This window comes from Chiloscyllium plagiosum, chromosome 10, assembly GCF_004010195.1.
Source record: "Chiloscyllium plagiosum isolate BGI_BamShark_2017 chromosome 10, ASM401019v2, whole genome shotgun sequence".
In the NCBI taxonomy this organism is placed as follows: domain Eukaryota; kingdom Metazoa; phylum Chordata; class Chondrichthyes; order Orectolobiformes; family Hemiscylliidae; genus Chiloscyllium; species Chiloscyllium plagiosum.
Genome location: NC_057719.1, coordinates 56963144 through 56985511, shown reverse-complemented (window position 1 = coordinate 56985511; position 22368 = coordinate 56963144). Strand labels below are relative to the sequence as shown.

The following is a 22368-nucleotide window of genomic DNA, read 5'->3' as shown; positions in this document are numbered from 1 at the left end:
TGAACTGGAAACATTTTCATTTAATTTGCTTCCAATTTCCAACCTCCTTTGTTCTTCTCTTTCTCCATCTGGAGTCTTCCATTTTTTGATTTCTGTGACTTAATTTTTAAGGACTGATTTATGGCCTATTATAACCTCTGACTCTCCGCTATTTCAGTTACACTTCTGTTAATGTGCAGACTGAATTCCATTCTCCTAATTTGCCTTTTTCTACTGTTCTTATGATGCAATCTTCCAAATCAGCACTGCTGATTTTGATTCCTTTCCCCAACGAAGGATTCTTCATACACCTACTCTGGACATTGTTGTTAGTACTCTGGATCATATTTGTATTTTTCCTGTTCTTCTGTTCTCCATCCATCTGACTCCTAGAACCTTGGCAGAGCTCATATTGTGTTCTGCTGCCACCACACCTGCTTCCATGTTGAAAAGATATCCCTCTACTGTTTCTATCACCTATCTGCATTATGCGGCCACTTCTTTCTCTCCTCTCCTCTTTAAACATTCCTAAGGGACTGTTTTACTTGCACTACCCTGGCCCATGCCCCTGTTACTCATAAACTCTTAGGCTGGTACTTCCATGGAAAGTACAAGAGATCAAACACCTGTCTTTTTACCTTCCAAGGCCTGAAACAGACTTTTCAGGTAAAACAGTAGTATAAATGTAACTTTAAGAATCAGCAGCTTGTATTTAGTTTCATTACTTGCCAGCTGCCCAAACTTAATATTCAGCCTATAATTACTGCCCTCCATTTTGTTTCCTTTTTCTTGAATATTTGGTTTCATTCTTGTTCATTTCGTGTTCTTTTGTTTTCAGATGGCATTTGGTTGTCATTCTGCCAAGATGCAACTTTGATATCTTGTCTCTTTGGCCAGCATGAAATATTCGGTTATTTAATCTTTCCTGCCTTCTACCTAATCAATAACTGTCCGTTTTTTGTTTTCACACCCTCTCCCTTTCACTTATTACATTTTTAACTTTTCACTGTTCTAATGAATAGTCATCTAACTGAAACATTCTCTCTCCTCAAGTTCTGCCTAACGCAGAGTACCTCCAGCCTGGATGTAGGTTTGCTTGCTGAGCTGGAAGGTTCATTTTCAGATGTTTCATCACCATATTTGGTAACATCATCAGTGAGCCTCCAGATGAAGCCCTGGCGGTATGGCCTGCTTTGTATCTGTGTTTCAAAGCAGGCCACAGCACCAAGGCGTCATCTGGAGGCTCACTGATGATGATACCTAGTTAGACGACGAAACGTCTGAAAACGAACCTTTCAGCTCAGCAAGCATACATCCAGAACCTCAACCTGAGCTACAAATCTCGTCAAAACTTGCTATCTCTAACCTTTCTATTTTATTTTGGTTTTCCAGCACCTGAGACATTTTGATTTTGTACTGATATTTTTGCATTAACATTGTCCATAGTTTGGTATTGAATAGCAGTATAGGCTCTTGAGCATTGGGCAAATATGTGTGGCTGTATGAAGACTTTTGACGAGCCCTTTGAAAGGGAGAGGGAGACTCTGCACAGTCTGCTCTAAATTTTAAGTAGGCTTCCAGGAACAGTACTAGTGGATATGTAATGCCTTTCATTCAATGAAATGGCCCTAAGTGCTTCAAAGGCACAAAAAGCAAAGTATGTCAACAAACGACATAAAGCAATATTGGATTAGATGACCAAAAGTTTATTCAAAGTAGTAGATTTAAAGATTTGTTTGAAATATGCATAGTAAGATAGACATACAAAGAAGTGTAAGGAGGGAATGCCAGAGTTTGGCCCTAACCAGTTGAAGGCATGGTCAGGTAGAGCAACCAAAATTGAGGGTGTACAAAAAGCTGGAGTTGAAGGAGTGCAGGTATCCTTCAAAGAAATGAGACTGGAGCTGATTAGAGATGCAGTAGGTGAGGCCTTGGAGGGATTTATAATCCAGACATTGTTTGACTGGTGGCATGATGGCACAGAGGGTAGCACTTCTGCCTTACAGTGCCAGGGACCCCTGTTTGATTCCATTGAAATCTGCGACTGTGTCTGACATGGATGACTGTTTGGAGTTTCTGCTGGATGCTCTGGTTTCATCCCACAATCCACAAATATGTCCAGATTAGGTGGATTGGCCATGGTAAGCGGGGGAATGGGATGGGTTTGGGTCAGATGCTGTTTGGAAGGTTGGTGCAGACTCAGTGGGTCAAATGACTTCTATCTGCACTTCTTTGATTGGGAGCCAAATTAAGGTGGCAAATGCTGGGATGATAGGAGAACAGTGCTTGCTGTGAATTAAGATATATATATATGACTCTTAGAGATATACAGCATGGAAACAGACCCATTGCTCCAACTCGTCCATGCTGACCCAGATATCCTAACCTAATCTAGTCCTCTATGCCAACACTTGGCCCTCCAAATCCTTCCTATTCATATACCCATCCAGATGCCTTTTAAATGCTGCAATTGTACCAGCCCCACTGCTTCATCTGGCAGCTCATTCCATACACTCATAACCCTGTGCATGAAAAAGTTGTCCCTTAGGTCCCTTTTAAAAGTTATAAAAGGGACCTAAGAGGAGCAACAAAAGTCTGTAAAACCACAAGTTTGCGGAGTGTATAAAAAGCTTTGAAAGAGTCTAATCTAAGAGTAATTGCTCAGACCTCTGAGTATAGGAGTTAGGAAGTCATGTTGAAGTTGTATAGGACATTGGTGAAACCTCTTCTGGAATACTGTGTTCAGTTCTGGTTGCCCAGTTTAAGGAAGGATAGTAATAAGCTGGAGGTTGTTCAGAAGAGATTTATCAGAATGTTGCCAAGTATGGAAGGTTTTAGTTGTAAAGAAAGGCTGGGTAGGTTGGAACTTTTTCACTGGAGCATAGGAGTTGAGAGGTGACCTTTATATAAGTTTATAAAATCATGAAGGGTACAGATAGAGTTAATGGCAGTTGTATTTTCCCTAAGATGGGGGATTTCAAGACTATGGGTCATATCTTTAAGGTCAGAGGAGAGAGATTTTAAAAAAAATCTAAGGGACAACTTTTTTGCATAGGAAGTGGTTCGCATGTGGAATGAACTTCCTGAGGAAGTGGTGGATGTTTAAAACACCTTTCGGCAAGTACATGAATAGGACGGATATGGGCCAGTAGCAAACAGGTGAGACTAATTTAGTTGGGATTATGTTTGGCATGGACTGATTGGACCAAAGAGGCTGTTTCAGTGCTGTATACTCTATAACAAAGGCATGAATGAGGCTCTGGTAGCAGTTGAACTAAAACAGGGGCAATATTATGGAGGTTGCAACAGATGATCTTGGTAGCGGAGCAAATAAGGCCAGAAGCTCATCTGAGAATTAAATGTGACACCAACGTTGCAAACCAATGGCCAATATCTGACACTGTTTTCAGGAAAACAGATGGAGTTAGCAGCTAGGGAACTGAGATTATGGCAAAGACTAAAAACAATGGCTTCCGTCTTCTTAGTACTTAATTTGAGGACATTTGTGCTAATCTAGAATAGAATGTCTGTAATAAAGATTAACATAGTGTTCTTCCATTACATGATGATAAGACTTTAACGGTTATGCATTTGTAGGAAAGTTGTAAACTTGTGCACAAAAATGCATTTACAATTTACAATTTGAGTGGAAAATAAAAACACACTTTTTAAGAGACATGTTAGTTAAGATTTTATGGAACAAACTTTTTGTATTTGCTGTCTTTACTCCAAACTTGATCCAAATTGAGTTTTTTTTTCTTACAGAAAATCTTACAACACCTTCCAGAAAGAATTCAGAGCAGATGGCAGTTTCACAGTATAGGTAACTTTAAATATTCTTTGAGTGTTGATTATATCAGTCGTGTTTTTTGAAAAAAGTGAATGTACATCTTTAACTGTGTCCTTTGCAACAGCCTTGAGAGGTCAGTAGCCTAAACAATTATAAAGTTTTCAGCTGTTTCAAAGAAAATTAGAGCAGGAATACATCATAAGCACGCAGACCTTACTCTGATATTTAGTATTATAATTTCTGATCCACAATCTCTTTCCTGCCCAAGTAAGGCCATGCCGAAGGTCTGTACAATTACAGCAAACTTCCTTATTCTGTACTCCAACTCTTGTTCCATCTTTCTTGATTCGCTCAGAATAGCAAAATGTAATAGCCCTGATTATACTCCGTGACTGCACAACCTTCTGAATGAATAAAATTGCTCCTCATCTCTGCCCTAAATGGCTGTTCTCTTGTCCAAAGACTGTGCTGTCTGGTTCTACACTCCCAAGTGAAACAACCTTTATATCTAATCCGTCATGGAGTGTAGAGTCTTGTTTGTCTCAGCACCTTATTACTAAATATTAAGGAGAAAAGGCCATTTCAAATCAGTCTCTTTATAGAAAAATTTCCTTATCAAGGGAATCACTTGGATGAACTTTGCTTGGGACAGGTGACCAAAGCTTTACCTGGAACTCCAGATTTGGCAGCATCTAATAGCTATACAATTATACCGAGTCTTCCTTAAGCTGTACTCCAACTTCCTTGTGCTATTGGGCAGCAGCCATTTACGTCCTTTTAATGTTAACTTTCTGTTTTGTATAGAAGAATAACCAAATTCCTCTGGAAGTCAATGTTTAATAGTTTCTCACAGTATTTGAAAAATCTCCCCTCTTCTTGCTACCAAAGTTAATGAATAATGTAATACTCCTTCCCACAATCTATCTGCTATCTTATTACCCATTAATTTTTTCTATTTATATTCTTTTGCAAATTGTGTCCTCTAACCTGCTCATTATGCCATCTAGCTTAACATTATTAACCAGCTAGGATTCATCAGATTTGATCTCTTCATCCACATTCTTAAAATACCATGTAATCAGCTGCAGCCCCACTACTTATCTTTATGCTGCTACATTAGAAACAACTTCATAATGTGAAAATTACTTGTTTATGCCTATTCTGTGCATAAACAAGTAATTTTCTTTACTTCTCATATGATTAGATTAGAATCCTTACAGTATGGAATCGGGCCCCTCAGCCCAACAAGTTCACACTGACCCTCTGAAGAGTACCCCACAAGACCCATTCCCCTACCCTATGTTTACCCCTATAATGTACCTAACACTATGGGCAATTTAGCATGGCCAATTAATTTGACCTGCACATCTTTGGATTGTGGGAGGAAACCAGAGTAAACCCACGCAGACACTGGGAGAATGTGCAATCTCCACACGGACAGTCACCCGAGGCGAGAATTGAACCTGGGTCCCTGGCACTGTGAATCAGCAGTGCTAACCACTGAGCCAACATGCCAATCAGTACCATATGGTACTATATTGAATGCCTTTTGTAAATCTAAACATTCAGCCTCCTTTATCCACCCTGAGTTACATTCTTAAAAAAATCTTATTTGCCAGCATGATCTTCCCTTTATTAAAACCTTGTTGCCTCTGTGTAAGAATGTAATTTTCTCAGAGTCCCATTACCATATCTTTAATAATTGGCCTTAGCATTTTCCTGATCATGCATCAGGCTAATTGACCTGCAGTTTCCAGTTTTCTTGGATCTCCCTTCCTGAATACCAGTACTGCATTTGTTATCTTGCAATCTACTGGAATTACCCCAGTATCTAGGGAATATTTGAAATTTGCAACTAGTGTATCTTCTATTGTTGCAGAAACCTTTTTTTTAAATTTGAAAGCAAGGTGGAGATCATTGGATCAGTGGATTTGTTGTCTGTCAGTCACTTTATTTTTCTCAGTAATTTTAATTTCCTGCAATTCTTTTAATGCTAGTATAGTCCAGATCACCAGATTATGCTCCAGGACCATGAGTTCAACTCCTATTTTGTCAGCTATTTAATACTTGTGGAATAAAAACCTAATGTCTCTAATGATACTGAAACTGCGAAAATGTCATTGAAAACTCATCTGGTTTACTAATATCATTCAGGGAAAGAAATACATCTTTCTTACCTGATCTGGCCTGCATGTAATTTCAGATCCACAGCAATGAGGTTTACTCTGATAGGATTAGGCAGGGTAAACACAGCAAGCATGTTCCCAATGACTAGGGAGTCTAGAACCAAGCGTCTATGGATACAGGCTAGGCTATTGGGACTGAGATGAGAATTTTCTTCACTGAATGGTAGAGCAGGATTGAAGGGTCTACTCATTTTCTTTTTTGTTTCTATGACTCTTAACTGCCTCTGTGATGGTCTAGCAAGTTAAATCAGTTGTGTTCAATCAGGACAGAAAAGTGATAAATGAATAAAACTGTTGCTTGGTAGTACAGATCATAATATTGCTGAAAAGAGGTGTTGCTGAAGCCTTCCATCTTGCACTCATCTGGACAAAACAAGAATGCCTAATTTCAAAAAGTCAAGCAATTTATAGTTCAGAAGTTTAGTCTAGCTACGGTTGGAGCCCCTTTTGATTACTCCCATTAGCAGTTTCTGACCTTGTCATTTCTTATCTCCACCCATACTGTTTACATTTCCTGCTGTTTTGAACCAAGATACTTGCTTGCACCCTTATTTGTGTCATTCTTTATTGTCAAGGTTTACCCCAACTGCCCTTCCAATTTTAGTCTGTCATAGTAAGCCTTATTTCCATCCTCTGTTTTCTAGATATAGTTCATGAACATCAACACTGATACGGAGTAGTGACATCCCATATGTATAGCAGGACAGAAGTCTTCTTACAGTTAATAATTTGCTGAGAAAAATAACTTGAGAATCTTCATTTTCACTTGCTCAATTTCAATGTTATATCCTCTGAATATTTCTGAATCCAGTATTTCAGTAGCATTGAAAAAGAAAGGGCAGGTGAAAATACATATATGTCTGCACAACTTAACGATAGTAATTTAGTAGTTGAACAATGTGCATAAAATGGTGATCTCTCCTTTTCCTTTTGGCAATAAAATAATGCCAAAGGGTAGAAAGGTTACCAAGAGTAATGTAGAGAATGCCAAGGACTTGATTATAAATATTTACCAAGTCTGACCGAGACCTCGGACATTTTATCTTTACACTGTTTATAATATATTTTCTTCAGTGTTGCAAATGCTGTTTTTCTTTTCTTTTTGCAGGCTTGACTTTGAAAAAACTCCTTCATTTTGGGAACTCCTTGAAGGTTTTGCAGATTTTTTTAAAAGAATCATTTTGAGACATCATTAGAAATATCCTGGAACATAGTGTGATTAAATGCATTTTTAAAACTGTTTTCATATTGATCGTGTTTTACATTTTTTTTCAAATATTTGTTATAACAGTGCTTTATTTTGTTTATAAGGATTGATTGTTTAAAAACCTAATGTCCTCTTTAGAGAAGCCCACTCTTTTAACTTGTACTTCAAATACTGAGTGTTTCATGAGTTCCAGACCAAATTGCTTTAACTTTTTAAAAAGCCCTTAATTGTGTTATTGAAATTATTAGCTATGAAATGAAAAACTTAAAGCAAATAAGTTTTCATCAAGAAGTTTTGAATTAATTTTCAATCCACTTCAGATAAGGCGAGAAGGTGTACGTCTTTTTTTGTTATGGATGCAAGCACTCCAACACAATTGCACTGAAGAACAACTCCATATTTTTGCCTGCCTTATTCCTGGTTTCCCACCACTCCTTTCAGAGCAGGGACCTCGAACACTGGACAATCTGATCAATTCCACATTCTGTTTTCAAGAAAGTAAGAGCTGTGCATTTTCTGTTTCACCTCTCACTAATATTTTGAAATCTGTTTTCTTTTTCTCCCATTACTGTGCAGTGCCAGTACAATTGTATATGTTATGAATCAATTCACATAGTTGAAATAATGCTTCAAGTCTAATATCGTAGATTTTTCAGCAATCTTGATTTCAAACAAAAAGCAACTTAGCAATTTATAATGAACCAATGCAAATCAAGGATACTAAATCTGTGTTGTAAGAATAAATTTGAGTAGGTGGGAACTTAAGAGTGTAATGTTCTTGTCCTTGAATAAAATATTATTAGGTATTCATAGTGAAGTATTTTTGACATGATTCATGTTATATATCCATATCTACCTGACAGCTCAAGTCACTCCAGAAGAAATCACTCCCCTTGTGCCCCCACAATCGGGAGACAAAGGACAAGATGATCTTACAAGCTACTTTCTTGATGCACTGCTAAAATATATGGTAATCCAGGTAGAAGCTTTATAGTACTAACCCTATTAAACCATTTGTTAAAAGACTTTGTCTATTACTCAACCACTAAACTAGAAACAACTGTGTTTTAATCATTATTGCATTGATTTTTTTTTGTTATTTTCCACTTCAAATTTCTCAAAACGAACCTAGGTTGGGCAAATCGATCCAACAGCAATGTTGATCTTGATTTCACTATGTCATGTTAGTTCCCGTACTCTCTTTGTCATGAACCCATTGAAAGAATTTGTATCTTCTGTTGTGTCTGTCCCCTCCCCACACTCCACTCTCTCCACCCTTTCTCTTTCTTTCTATTTCCCCCTTTTTTTTCAGCATTTTGCTTGGATGTCTGATTTCTGCTCATCAATCAATGCTACCGTTTCCCTCCTGGTCATCAACTGAAGTCCTCTTACCCAGTCAGTTTAATAACTGACACCATCACCCTGCTTATCAGCTGCTGCCCGTTCCTCCTGCTAACCAATCAACATCACCTCTCTTCCCTGCCCTGCTCATCAATTAACATCCCCTGCCCTTTTCAACAACTAAGGACACCCTTCACCTGTCCTCAAGAACTGGCAAAAGTCAGGACTGGGAACTAGTTTGTAGCACAATTATTTTTAATGTTGAGAAAAATGTCAAATAAACTGAGCTGGAATTGTTTTGTACTTGAAATTCTACATCACTTTTCACTTTTGACTAATATTTTCATGAGCTATGCTGAAAGTAACAATGCAATCAGTGGCTAGATAAAGGCTGTGACATTTTTTCCAAATCCCGTTACATGTCGCCCCGATACAATGAAAGGAGGTTAATACTCCTTGGAGCTTTGTCAGGCTCAGGAAGTATGAGGATTTTCTTTTCTGTCATGTTTTTATATGGAAGTTATTTATGATCATATTAATACACTTACCAAAAATTACATACCATTTTTTCATAGGCAAAGGGATTAGAATGGAAAGACAAAGAAAATCAGGAGAAAGGGTTTGCATTCTTGTTTGAAAATTTCAAGAAGTACTATCTGCCTCACATATTTCCCAATTTCTCAAAGGAGACCAGCTTGTTTAACCCAATCCTTGGTAAGCATAATACTTTGTTTTGTCTAAATATATATGCCTAAAATCAGATATTTGTTGTTTTGAGAGTTAAGGGTGTGATATTATTGTTTAAAGCCATCATTGTATGTCCAATATAATAATACTAGTTTCTTTGTTAAATTTAGTCTTTTTTTAAATCTAATTCTGATTTTTTTTTGTTTATCATAAGGAAACATAGGAAATGAGGGATCTACCATGCAGTTTGCACCCCAAGTCTGCTCCACATAAGGACTGCTTGCATGCTGTATGACTCTTTGGTCCAACCAGTCCATGCCAAAAAAATCTCAAAATAAGCTAATTCCCCTGCCTGCACTGTACCCATATTCCTCCAAACATTTCTTATTAATGTGCTTAGCAAAATGTCTTTTAAATATTGCCATTGTACCCGCATCCACCATTTCCTCTGGAAGTTCATTCCACAAAAGAACCACTCAGTTGAAATGAAACGTTGGCCCTCGTTTTCTTTCTTAAATCTCTCTCCTCTCATGTGAAAAATATGCCCCCTAGTCTTGAAGTCCTGATCCAAGGGAAAAGACACCTGCCATTCACCTTGCCTGTATCCCTCATGACTTTGTAAACATCTTTAAGAGTACTCCTCAACCACGTACACACCATTGAAAAAAGATCCCAGCCTATCCAGCCTCTCCTTATAACTGAAATCTTCTATTCCCAGGAACATCTTTTCTGAACTCTTAATAACATCCTTTCTGTAACAGGGCAACCAGAACTGCATACAGTACTCCAGAAGAAGTGTCACCACTGTCCTGTACAACCTCAACATGACATCAACACTCACAAAGTCATAGGTTGAGTAACAAAGGCAAGCGTGCTAAATGCCTTCTTAACTAACTTATCTACATATGACGCAAACTTCAAAGGATTATTTACCTGAACCCCTGGGTTTCTCTGTTCTACAACACCACACAAAGCCCTACTTGTAGCTATCATGGTTGATGGTCCACCTCAACCCCATTTTCCTGCACAGCCTCCATCGCTCTTGAAGCCTTTTTGGAACATTACAGCGCAGTACAGGCCTTTCGGCCCTCGATGTTGCGCCGACCTGTCATACCAATCTGAAGCCCATCTAACCTACACTATTCCATGTACATCCATATGCTAATGTTTATGTTTAGAAATCTGTCAATCTCAATGACTGAGCCTATACAGCCTTCCAGGGTAGAAAATTCCAAAGATTTTCCACCGAGTGAAAAAATCCCTCCTGACCTCAGTCCGAGATGAGCAGTTTCCAATTTTCTGTTCTGTCTCCTGGATGTAGACTCTTGAGCCAGGATATCATTCTTTTTTCATCCGTCCTGATAAACCTTTTAAGAACTTTGTTTCAGTTAGCTTTTGTTGTATTGTTCCTGTGATGTGGATATTGCTGGTTTGACTAATGTTTATCTCTAAATGACCTTGAGAAGATTGGTGGCAAGCTAGTTTCTTGAACTGTTGTGATTCTCATAATATTAGGAGGGACGTTGCAGCATTTTGACTCTGTGACAGAAAAGGAATGATGACACAGTCTAAAGTTACGATCCTGAGAGATTTAGAGAGGCACTAGCAGATGATGATGTCCCCATGCACCTGTCCTTTCAGGTGGTCAAAGTGGCTGGTTTAGAAGCTGTTTTGGGAGGCTTGGGTGCGTTGCTGGAGTGCATCTTGTTGATTGTACATAAGTTGACTATGTATGTTAGGTGGAAGTGAGGACTGCAGATGCTGGAGATCAGAGCTGAAAATGTGTTGCTGGAAAAGCGCAGCAGGTCAGGCAGCATCCAAGGAGCAGGAGAATCGACGTTTCGGGCATGAGCCCTTCTTCAGGAATCAAGAGCCCTGAAGAAGGGCTCATGCCCGAAATGTTGATTCTCCTGCTCCTTGGATGCTGCCTGACCTGCTGCGCTTTCCCAGCAACACATTTTCAGCTATGTATGTTAGGTGGTGAATATTGAAGGTGGTAGATGGGGTACCAAGCAAACAAGCCGCATTGACCTGGTGGTGACCAGTTTCTTGAGTGCTGTTGGAGCTACAATTAACCAAGAAAGTGGAGGTTATTCCATCACAGTTCTGAGTTCTACTTAGTTAATAGTGAGACAGCATTGGGAAGTCAGGAAGTGAATTACCTGCTGAAGAATCCCAAATCCCTGACCTGTTTCTGTAGCCACAGTATTCATATGGCTAGTCCACTCCAGGTTTCTGGTCAAAGGTAACCTCTCTTGTCTCCTCCACCTTTCTCTCTCCCCCCATCACCATTAACCCCAGCAGCCCCCCCCCCCCAAAAAAAGTGATGGTTGGATTCTCTTTTGTTGGAGATGATCCTTGCCTGGAACTTGTGTAGTGTGAATGCTGTTGGCCACTTACTGGCCAAAGCTTTAATATTGTCCAGATCTTGCTGTGTATGGAATGGGGTACCTCAGCGTCGAGAGAATGACAAATGGTAAGGCACATTTTAGATTAGATTAGATTAGATTAGATTAGATTAGATTACTTACAGTGTGGAAACAGGCCCTTCGGCCCAACAAGTTCACACCGACCCGCCGAAGCGCAACCCACCCATACCCCTACATTTACTCCTTACCTAACACTACGGGCAATTTAGCATGGCCAATTCACCTGACCTGCACATCTTTGGACTGTGGGAGGAAACCGGAGCACCCGGGGAGACACGGGGAGAATGTGCAAACTCCACACAGTCAGTCGCCTGAGGCGGGAATTGAACCCGGGTGAGGCAGCAGTGCTAACCACTGCGTCACCGTCCCCCCCAAACATTGTACAATTAGCAGTGAAGATATTTTCAAATCAACCTGTTTGGACGTGCCATTACTCATCACACACAAGTGGGACTTGTACTTGGGCCTTCCGACTCAGAGATAGGGATTCTGTAGTGCGGCAGAACAGCTCCATTTATAAGAAAGGTGTTAAATCAAACTGTTCAGATGTGTTATTGCGTACCTTGCAGCAAGGTAGAATTTGAATCTCAGACTTAGTTTCCCTCCCTCTGAGCCATCATTATGCTGCAAGAGCCCCATTTATCAATGAATTTAATTAATTTTTTGAATCATCTCATTCAGCAATATCATTACACATCTCTGCAGCAGGTGGGTCTTGAACCCAGGAGTTAGGGACACCACTATTGTGCCACAAGAGCATGAGTCTAATTATCAGTGAATATTTTCTAATCAACCTGTTCAGAGCTGTTATTAGACACCTCTGGAGCAGATAGAATTTGAACAAAGGTTCAGGGGCAAGGACAATGCACCACAACAGGGCCTCAGTTTATCAATAGCATCCTCGCTTATGATCTGATGCAGCTGAGGTTGGTTGAGTCTAAGACACTGGTTCAGTGATAATGTCCCTACCTGTGAGCCAAAAGGCCTGGGTTCAAGTCCATCTCCTCTCGACGTGTGTCCTAATATGTCCGATCAGGTTGACAAAAACATATTTGCCCGGGGGAGTAACATTCAGTAACTTCATGGGACTGAGATGATTGACCTCCAACAACCAGAACCATCTTCCTTTGTGCAAGGTATGACTCCAACCAGCAGAGATTTTCCCATGTTCTCATAGACTAATGGTATGCTAGGAGAAAGTGAGGACTGCAGATGCTGAAGATGAGAGTTGAGAGTGTGGTGCTGGAAAAGCACAGCAGATCAGGCAGCATCCGAGGGGCAGGAGAGTCAATGTTTCGGGCAAAAGCCCTTCAGACATTCCTGATGAAGGGCTTCTGTTTGAAATGTGAACTATCCTGCTCCTCGGGTACTGTCTGACCTGCTCTGCTTTTCCAGCACCACACTCTGTACTCTAATTGCATGCTAGAGCTCCTTGATGCTATACTTGATCAAATACTGCAGTGATGTCAAGGGCAGTTCCTCTCAGTTGACCTCTTTTTGTCCATGTTTGGACCAAGTCTGACATGAGGTGGAGAACTGAGAGACCTTTGAAGAGACTCAACTACATATCAGCAAGTAGTTTATTACTCGGCAAATGCCACTAAACAGCATCATTGACCTCTTCTGTGCTCAATCTTTGCTTGATCTCTCTTCATAGAATGATCCAGCCAATTTGTTACTTGGAAATTGTTACTTGAAGATTATGCAGAATATCATGTATGCTGGTCAGATGTGAAATATTAGCTTACTCTCGAAATTCTAAACAAGAGTAGATTATGTTTTAGACATTTTGAATTTTATTTTGTTTTTATAGGGCTAACACTCAGAAAGAGCTATGATTGATCCGTTACTTGTTGTCAATATGTGCTTCGAATACTTTCCATCAATGGAATACTACACTTCTTTTATTCATTCATGGGATGTGGATGTCGATGGCTGGCCAGCATTTATTGCCTGTCCCTAGTTGCCATTGAGGATTATTATGATATTTACATTATTGTGATTATATTTTTCTTTAAAATGGACTTAAGATGTAGCTAAGCCGTTGAAGAGCTTTGCTGAGCCATTTGATATTGTGACCTCCAGAAAGTCGGTTGAAAGAAGGTGAGGACTGGCGGCTCAAAGTTGCTGGATTTAGATGTCTCAGATGAGAGCAAGATAGAGAGGGATGTAAAAGGGGGAATTTCACAGCTGTGACAAAGAGAGGATATATTGGAGGACTCTTCCAATGAGACCTAATAGGTAGAACTTAAAAATAAATAAGGTGCACTCACGAGGATGGGAATTTACGCAGGCCTCCCTATAATCAGTGGGACACAGAGGAACAGATATATAAGCAGATCACAGAAAGATGTAAAAACAATAGGGTTATTGTAATGGGTGATTTTTAACTTCCTCAACATTGACTGAGACTGCCTTAATGCCAGGGGCTTAGGGTAGAATTTGTTCAGTGTTTTAAGGAAGGTTTCTTGAAACAATATGTAGATGGTCCAACTAGGCAAGGGGTTGTACTAGGCCTTGTGCTGGTGAATGAACCTGGCCAGGTGATTGAAGTTTGTGCGGGAGCATTTTAGGAACAGTGATCATGATTCCTTAAGTTAAGGAATTTATGGAAAAAGGATAAGACTAGTCCTGCAGATGAATCTGATAAATTGGAAGGAGGCTAAAAACTGAATCAGGTGTTTAATTTTTTCCAGTAGTCTTGACTAGTCTCCTGATGGTCCTGCAAAATTTAATTGACCTTTATTAATTGTATTTCCAAGTTTTAGTTTATAAGGAAGGTCTAAATTGGTGTGGTTCCCACAGGAGCACTGCACTTGCATGTTGTAAATTCCTGAATATTCTAATATAACTGCATGTATCAGCTCTTATTAGTCTGTTACATGGTAGTTAAATCATTCTAATAATATTTCCCATGCATGTTTTCTGCACTGTCGACATCCTGCTCCCTCAATCTTCCCTGCATTCTTTGGAGTTTATAAAGTTAACTGAGCATTGTGTGATTTTTCCCTTCTAATTTCTCAATTCTCTGGATGCAGTTTTCCCCTCTCTAGAGAAAGTGAAACAAGGAAATAATGGACTGAGTTGGCCCAGGAGAGAAACCTTTCACTCCTTAAGTACAGGGCAAGAAGGTCCACTGGCAACCTTGTCAACTCAACTCAACTGTTAACAGGGGCAGCATGGTGGCTCGGTGGTTAGCACTGCTGCCTCACAGCATCAGGGTCCCAGGTTCGATTCCAGCCTCAGGTGACTGTTTGTGTGGAGTTTGCACATTCTCCCCGTGTCTGCATGGGTTTCCTCTGGGTGCTCCGGTTTCCTTCCACAGTCCAAAGATGTGCAGGTCAAGTGAATTAGCCATGCTAAATTGCCCATAGTGTTAGGTGCATAGTGAGAGGAAAGTGGAACTGGGTGGTTTACTCTTCAGAGGCTCGGTGTGGACTTGTTGGGCCGAAGGGACTGTTTCCACACGTAGGGAATCTAATCTAAATGCCAATTAATCGATATACCACATTGTAACAAATTGTATTATAAACAAATTAACCACATAAATGCCTTAGCTCATCCCCAGTCACCTGTCTCTCTGGCGGTGAGAAAGCTGGCTAAGTTTCTGACTGGGAAAACATTGAGATCTGCCTGCTAGGTTAGGGGAGACTCCAAACGCCCAACTCTGGAGGAAATAGGAGGTACAGATGAAAAAGTAAGGAGTGGCCTTTGAAAACAGTGAAGAGCACTACATTGCCTCCAAACACCGTGAACATACTCACTCCACACAACTCCAATGCTGCAACAAGAAGGAGAAAAGCTTAGTCACCATTAATGCTCTTGCCCCCATACTTGTAAATTTAAAAAAAGGAAAGTGTTGCTCTTTGCAAACAAATTTAATATTTGTACATTTTCCTTGGACATCCTTTCATTCTAAGGCTGTGATTGAACCCTTCACTAACATAACCCTGCACCATCCCCTGCTGCACTGTTTCTCTCTATCTTGAAAATGTTTTAGCTATGAATATTAAATGCATTATCATTGTGATCTCTTCTGGGGCTGAGGTGACCTGTGCAACAGGCAACTGAACTGGAGGGGCACCAATATCCTGGTCGAGAGATTTGTTAGAGATACTCGGGAGAGTTTAAACTAGTCTGATAGGAGTTGGGGCCCTAACCAATACTGAGGCAAAAAGAAGAGTGAGACTAGTACAGAAGTTAGAGAAAATTAAATAGACAAGGCATACAAGAGCATGCCAGGGAATGACGGAAGATTTGATGAATTAAACTATATTTATTTCAGTACAAAAAGCCTGATGAGTAAGGCAGATGAACACAACATGGATGGGAACATAGGACTGGGATATCATAGCCATTACAGACACATGGCTGAAGGAAGGACAGATCTGGCAGCTCAATGTTCCAGGGTACAGATGCTATTGGGAAGATAGAAGAGGCAAGAGAGGAGGGGAGTGGCATTTTGATTAGGGAAAGCATCATGGAGGGATTGTCCAGTGAAACTGTGTGGAACTGAGATATAAGAAGGGGGTAATCACTTTGATGGAATTGTATTACAGGCCTCCAAATAGCCAGCAGAAAATTGAAGAGCAAATATATAGGGAGATTGCTAATAGCTGTAAGAATAATAGGATTTGTAGGGGATTTTAACTTTCCAAGCATAAACTGAGATGGCCATCATGTTATGGGCTTGGATGGGGAGAAATTTAGATGCATTCAGGAAAGCCTTATTAACCACATAGATGGCCCTAGTAGAGTAGGGTCAAACTTTGACCTCCTCTTGGGAAATAAGGCAGGGAAAGTGACTGAGATGTTAGTGGGGGAGCGCTTTGGGATCAATGACCATAGCTACCTTAAAACTAATAGAATTATGCAAAAGGATAGGTCTTGGTCCACATGTTAAAGTTCAAAAATGGGTAAAGACCAATTTTTTTATGGTATTAAACAGGAACTTTCAAAAATTGATTGTGGGAGGCTGCTTGCAGGTGTTTGCCAAGTGGGAGGCTTTCGAGATGATGAGATTTCAGGGTCAGCATGTTCCTGAGTGAAGGGGAAAGCTGGCAGGTGTAGGCAACACTGGATGACGAGAGATAATACTCTAGTCAAGAAAAATTATGAGATATATCAGGTACAGGCAGCCAGGATTGAGTGAGTCACTTGAGGGGTACAGGGTGTCTTAGGAGTACACTTAAGAAGGAAGTCAGGAGGTTAAAGAGGGGATATCAGATAGCTTTGGCAGATAAGGTAAATGAGAATCCAGAGAGATTTACAAGCATATTAGGGCAAAAATGTAACTATGAAGAGAATAGACTTGCTTAAAAATCAGCGAAGCTATCTCTGCGTAATGCCAGTGTTGTAACTGTACTGGAACAGCTTGGCTAGGGGAGCAGCAGGTTCTGGAACACATGCCTTCAGTACTATTGCCAAAATGTTGTCAGGGCTCATAGCCTTTGTAGTATCCAGTGATTCCACCTGTTTCTTGGAGTGAATCAAATTGGCTGAAGACTTGTATTTGTAATGCTGGGGACCACTGAGGAGGCAGAGATGGATCATTCATATGGCACTTCTGACTGAGAATTGCCGGAAAGGCAAGGACTGATTCGGGATAGTCAGCATAGCTTTATGTTTGGGAAATCGTGTCTCTCAAATTTGATTAAGGTTTTTTGAAGAGGTTACCTAGACAATAGATGAAGGCAGGGCAGTAGACATTGTCTACATATAATTGGACTTCACAAAGTAAAGCTTTGACAAGGTTCCACGTGGTAGACCTGTTAGTAAGGTTAGATCACATAGGATCCAGAGAGAGCTAGCCAGTTGGATACAAAATTGGATTCAAGCTAAAAGACAGAGGGTGGTAGTGGAGGGTTGTTGTTCAGGCTGGAGGCCTGTGACCAACAGTGTGCCGCAAATTTTGGTGCTGGGTCCACTGTCATTTGTTGTTTATATAAGCAATTTGAGTGAGAATATAGGCAGTTTGGTTAGCAAGTTTGTTGATGACACCAAAATTGTTGGTATCGTGGATAGTGAAGAACGTTATTTAGGAATACAATGGGACCTTAAGCAACTGGCCAGGTGGCCTGAGGAGTGGGAGATGGGGATTAATCCAGATAAATGTGAGGCATTTTGGTTTGAAAAACTGGGGACAGAACTTATACAGTTAATGGTAGTGTTTTTGAACAGAAACCTAGGGGTGCAGGTACTTAGTTCCTTGAAAGTGGTGTCATGGGTAGACAGGATGGTGAAGAAAGTGTTTGGCATGCTTACTTTCATTGGTCAAATCATTGAGTACAGGAGTTGGGGCATCCTTTAGCAGCTGTACAAGACATTGGAAAGGGCACATTTGGCATACTGAATACAATTCTGGTCACCCTGCTATAGGAAGGATATTATGAAACTGTAAAGGGTGCAGAAAAGATTTACAAGGATGTTACTGAGACTGGAACGCTTGAGTTATAAGGCGAGGCTGGATAGGTGGGTCTTTTCCCTAGAGAGTAGGAGGCTGAGGGGTGACCTTTCAGAGGTTTATAAAATCACAAGGGGCATGGATAAGGTGTATAGTCAAGGTCTTTTCCCCAGGATAAGATAGGTACATGGATAGGAAAGGATTAGAGGGATTTGGGCCAAACGCAGGCAAATGAGACTAGTTCACTTTTGGAAACCTGATCAGCATGAATGAGTTGGGCTGAAGGGCCTCTATCACTCTATGACTCTACAATAGTAGTAGACATATACTGGAGAAATTAGATGGGAGGTGGCTGTTTGAGGGTAAATCCACATCTGACATGTGGAATCTTTTAAAGGCCAGTTGATCAGAGTTCAGGACAAGCATTGTCCTGTGAGAGTGAAGGATAAGGCTGGCAAGGCTTCAAATGTTGGATGACAACAGTTTCTGAAGATTTAGTCAAAAAGAAAAAGAAGCATATATTTAGGAAACTGAAATCAAGCAAGGCCCTTGAGGAATATAAAAGAAGCAGAACAGAACTCACCAATAGATTAGAAGTGGTCACCGAAGACCTTGGCAAGTAGGATTAGGAAGAATACAGAGGCATTTTATACTTAACAGGAGCAAGACAGTAACAAGGGAAAGAGAGGTTCATCAAGGACGAAGGAGGGAATTTCTGCATGGAGCCAGAGGAAGTGAATGAAGTCCTTAGTAGTTTAGACTGGTATTCACTAAGGAGAAGGATGTGGATGATGGTAAGATTAGGGAGAGGTATGTTGATAATCTGGAGCATATTGATATTAAGAAAGTGGCGTTGTTGGGTGTCTTGAAAAGCATTAAGCTAGACAAACTCCCAGGGCCTGATGTGATTTATCCCAGGATATTGAACGAGGCAAGGCAAGAGATTTCTGGCATCTTGATAGAGATCTTTGTATGCTTGTCGTGGTTCTGTTCGCCGAGCTGGGAATTTGTGTTGCGGACGTTTCGTCCCGTCTAGGTGACATCCTCAGTGCTTGGGAGCCTCCTGTGAAGCGCTTCTGTGATCTATCCTCTGGCATTTATAGTGGTTCGAATCTGCCGCTTCCGGTTGTCAGTTCCAGCTGTGCGTTGCAGTGGTCGGTATATTGGGTCCAGGTCGATGTGCTTATTGATTGAATCTGTGGATGAGTGCCACACCAACTAGCCACGAAACGACACGACCAGCTATCCTTAGTAGCCCTACACGCAGATGACAAGCAACATGAATTCGACTGGGACAACACTACTATTATAGGACAAGCCAAACAGAGAACAGCCAGGGAATTCCTAGAGGCATGGCACTCATCCACAGATTCAATCAATAAGCACATCGACCTGGACCCAATATACCGACCACTGCAATGGACAGCTGGAACTGACAACCAGAAGCAGCAGATTCAAACCACTATAAATGCCGGAGGAAAGATCACAGAAGCGCTTCACAGGAGGCTCCCAAGCACTGAGGATGTCACCTCGACAGGGGACGAAACATCTGCAACACAAATTCCCAGCTCGGCGAACAGAACCACAACAACGAGCACCCGAGCTACAAATCTTTTCACAAACTTTGATCTTTGTATCCTGTTTAGCCACAGATGAGATTCCAGAAGACTGGAGTATAACCAATGCTATTATGTTTAAGAAGGACAATAAGGATAATCCAGGAAATTATACACCACTGAGCTTTCCATCTGTGATGGGGAACTTAGTGGAGAAGATTCTTAGGGGCAAGATTTACTGACATTTGGAAAAGAATTCGCTTACTAGGGCTAGTCAGCATGGCTGTATTCCAGGGAGGTCTTGTCTCACAAATTTGATGGAGTTTCTTAAGGAAGTGATGCAGATAATTGAGAATAGGGCAGTAGATGTTGTCTACGTGGATATTACTCAAGCATTTGACAAGGTCCCTCATGGTTGGTTGGTCAAAAAGATTAAGTCGTATGGGATCCTTGGTACATTAGTTTGCCTGAAGGAGATAGGAATTATTGAGGAGGGATGTTTTTCTGACTGAAAGTCTGTGACCAGTGATGTTCCATAAGGATCAGTACGGGGACCTCTGTTGTTTGTAACATGTGAATAACTTGAATTAGTGGAGTTGTGGATAATGAGAAATGTTATCAAAAGATACAGCAGGATATAGATCAGTTGGAAAACTGGGTGGAAAATTGGCAAATGGAGTTTAATCTAGACAAGTGTGAGGTAATGTATTTTGGGAAGTCAGAAGCAAGAGGAAAATATACAGTTAATGGCAGGATCATTCTGAGCATAAAGAAAAGAAGGCATAATGCACGTTTACCTTCATCATTGAGTGTAGCAGTTGGTAAGTTATGTTGCAGCTGTTTAAGATTTTAATTTGGCTGTATTTGGAGTATTCTGTGTAGTTTGGGTCACCACACTGTAGGAAGGATGTGAAGGTGCAAAAGAGGTCTATCAGGATGTTACCTGGATTAGAGTGTATTAACGATCAGGAGAGTTTGGACAAACTTGGATTGTTTTTGCAAGAGCATCAGAAGCTGAGGGGGAGACCAGATAGAAGTATATAAAAATTGTGACATGGTGCTTATGTCAAATAGTAAGATGAGAGAGGAAGTGTTTGGGAGATGTGTGAGAAAAGTTCATACAGAGGGTGTAGGTGCCTGGAACATGCTGCCAGGGAGGTGTTTTTAACCAATGGCAAAAAGAGACAAGTTCTGTTTCTAATCTGTAATTCTGTAAGTTGATCCCTACGCCTTTCTTAAAATTGTCACAAGCATTCAAACAGACACAAAGTTATGAGACAAGACAAATGCATTGTTCCCCTCCCCCCACAATCAGGAGTGCAGTTCTGCCATCACTCTAACATCAATGAATTGCTTTCTTTCATCTTTCTTTCAACTCTTTGCTAATGACATGAGTAGTGCATACACCAGTTCTCAATCTTTCATTCATTGGTTGAGGATTTACCCTTTTATTGCCTCTGAAAGTCGTTTCTCTCCTTTTCCTTCCAACAAGGATTTGTAAAAGGATTAACTTGCAGAGAAAGGTGCAGGAGAGTAGCTAGCTACTACAGATTTTCTTTTACTTCTCCACAGGAAGAGAGCGAGAGAGAGAGAGAGATGAATACTTTCTTTTTGCAGGACGGCTGTTTCAGTTGTATTGTTCACATCCAAGACTATGTAGCCACCTGCCCAGGAATCAGTCAATCTGTTGTTACTGTACTGAGTCCACCTGAGCCCACAGCAATTGGCCTTGATTGAAAAGCCAGTTTTAAGACTGTCTCTGTCTCTGAGCAAAATTACTTGAACACCACAGTGGTGCCGTTCAGTCTGGAATTTTCCTTCACTGCTTGGAAAAAAACCACACTTGTAGACCCAACTCACAATGTGTTCTAGTAACTTGCCTGTCAAAATAGAAATACCTTCTTACAAGGTTTCCTTGGGGTAAAGCAGTATCTTTTCCCATTTTTAGCCCAAAGCTTAGTCAAAATGAGATCTGTGTGCAAGGAATGTTTCTGTTAAGAGCCTCCATCTCATTGAGAAAGATCCAGATCCAAACTACAACTAATGGGCGCACGGTGGCACAGTGGTTAGCACTGCTGCTTCACAGCGCCAGAGACCTGGGTTCAATTCCCGCCTCAGGCAACTGTTTGTGTGGAGTTTGCACATTCTCCCCGTGTCTGTGTGGGTTTCCTCCCACAGTCCAAAAATGTGCAGGTTAGGTGAATTGGCCATGTTAAATTGCCCGTAGTGTTAGGTGAAGGGGTAAATGTGGGAGAATAGGTCTGGTGGGTTGCTCTTCAGAGGGTCGGTGTGGACTTGTTGGGCCGAAGGGCCTGTTTCCACACTGTAAGTAATCAAATCTAATAGCGTGCTCTGAAAGCTCTACTTACAGTATAATTGCATCTTAGGAGCTGAGATGATCCTCACATTCGTGAAATTATCAATAATATTCTTTAAAGAAGCAAATTGTCTCTACAACAGATCTTTTAAAAATATATCAGGGTCTACATAATCAAAATAACTGATTTGTTCTTCCTTGGGACATACCCTATCTATGTAACAAATTCCACTGAAGTTTGACTTTTTTTTACTCTGATTCTTTATTTGTTTTTAAGCATGACCTTGATTGTCATTGAATGAGTCATATTTGATCTGATCATCCTCAACTCCATGTTGCCGCCTTATCTCCATAATCATTTAGTTCCCTGAATAATTTGAAATCTGTCTATCCAGGTCTTGAAAATACTTATTGACCTGGCCTTACAAGCTCTCTGTGGTGAAGAATTCCATAGACTTACCACCCTCTGACAG

The 22368-nt window shown here is 40.6% G+C and overlaps 1 protein-coding gene across 11 annotated transcripts in view; it reads left to right on the top strand.

Moving 5' to 3' along the window:
- The window catches only part of ralgapa1 (Ral GTPase activating protein catalytic subunit alpha 1), a 311644-nt gene that overhangs the window by 45018 nt on the left and 244258 nt on the right, over nt 1–22368 (top strand). For 10 of the 11 annotated variants that reach the window (XM_043697833.1, XM_043697826.1, XM_043697822.1 and 7 more), the window contains exons 4-8: nt 3745–3802; nt 7064–7107; nt 7483–7660; nt 8026–8141; nt 9079–9217. In XM_043697833.1, coding sequence (XP_043553768.1) covers nt 3745–3802; nt 7064–7107; nt 7483–7660; nt 8026–8141; nt 9079–9217 — 535 coding nt within the window. The remainder of the gene's footprint in view (nt 1–3744; nt 3803–7063; nt 7108–7482; nt 7661–8025; nt 8142–9078; nt 9218–22368) is intronic. The other variant, XM_043697823.1, reaches the window with a different exon arrangement.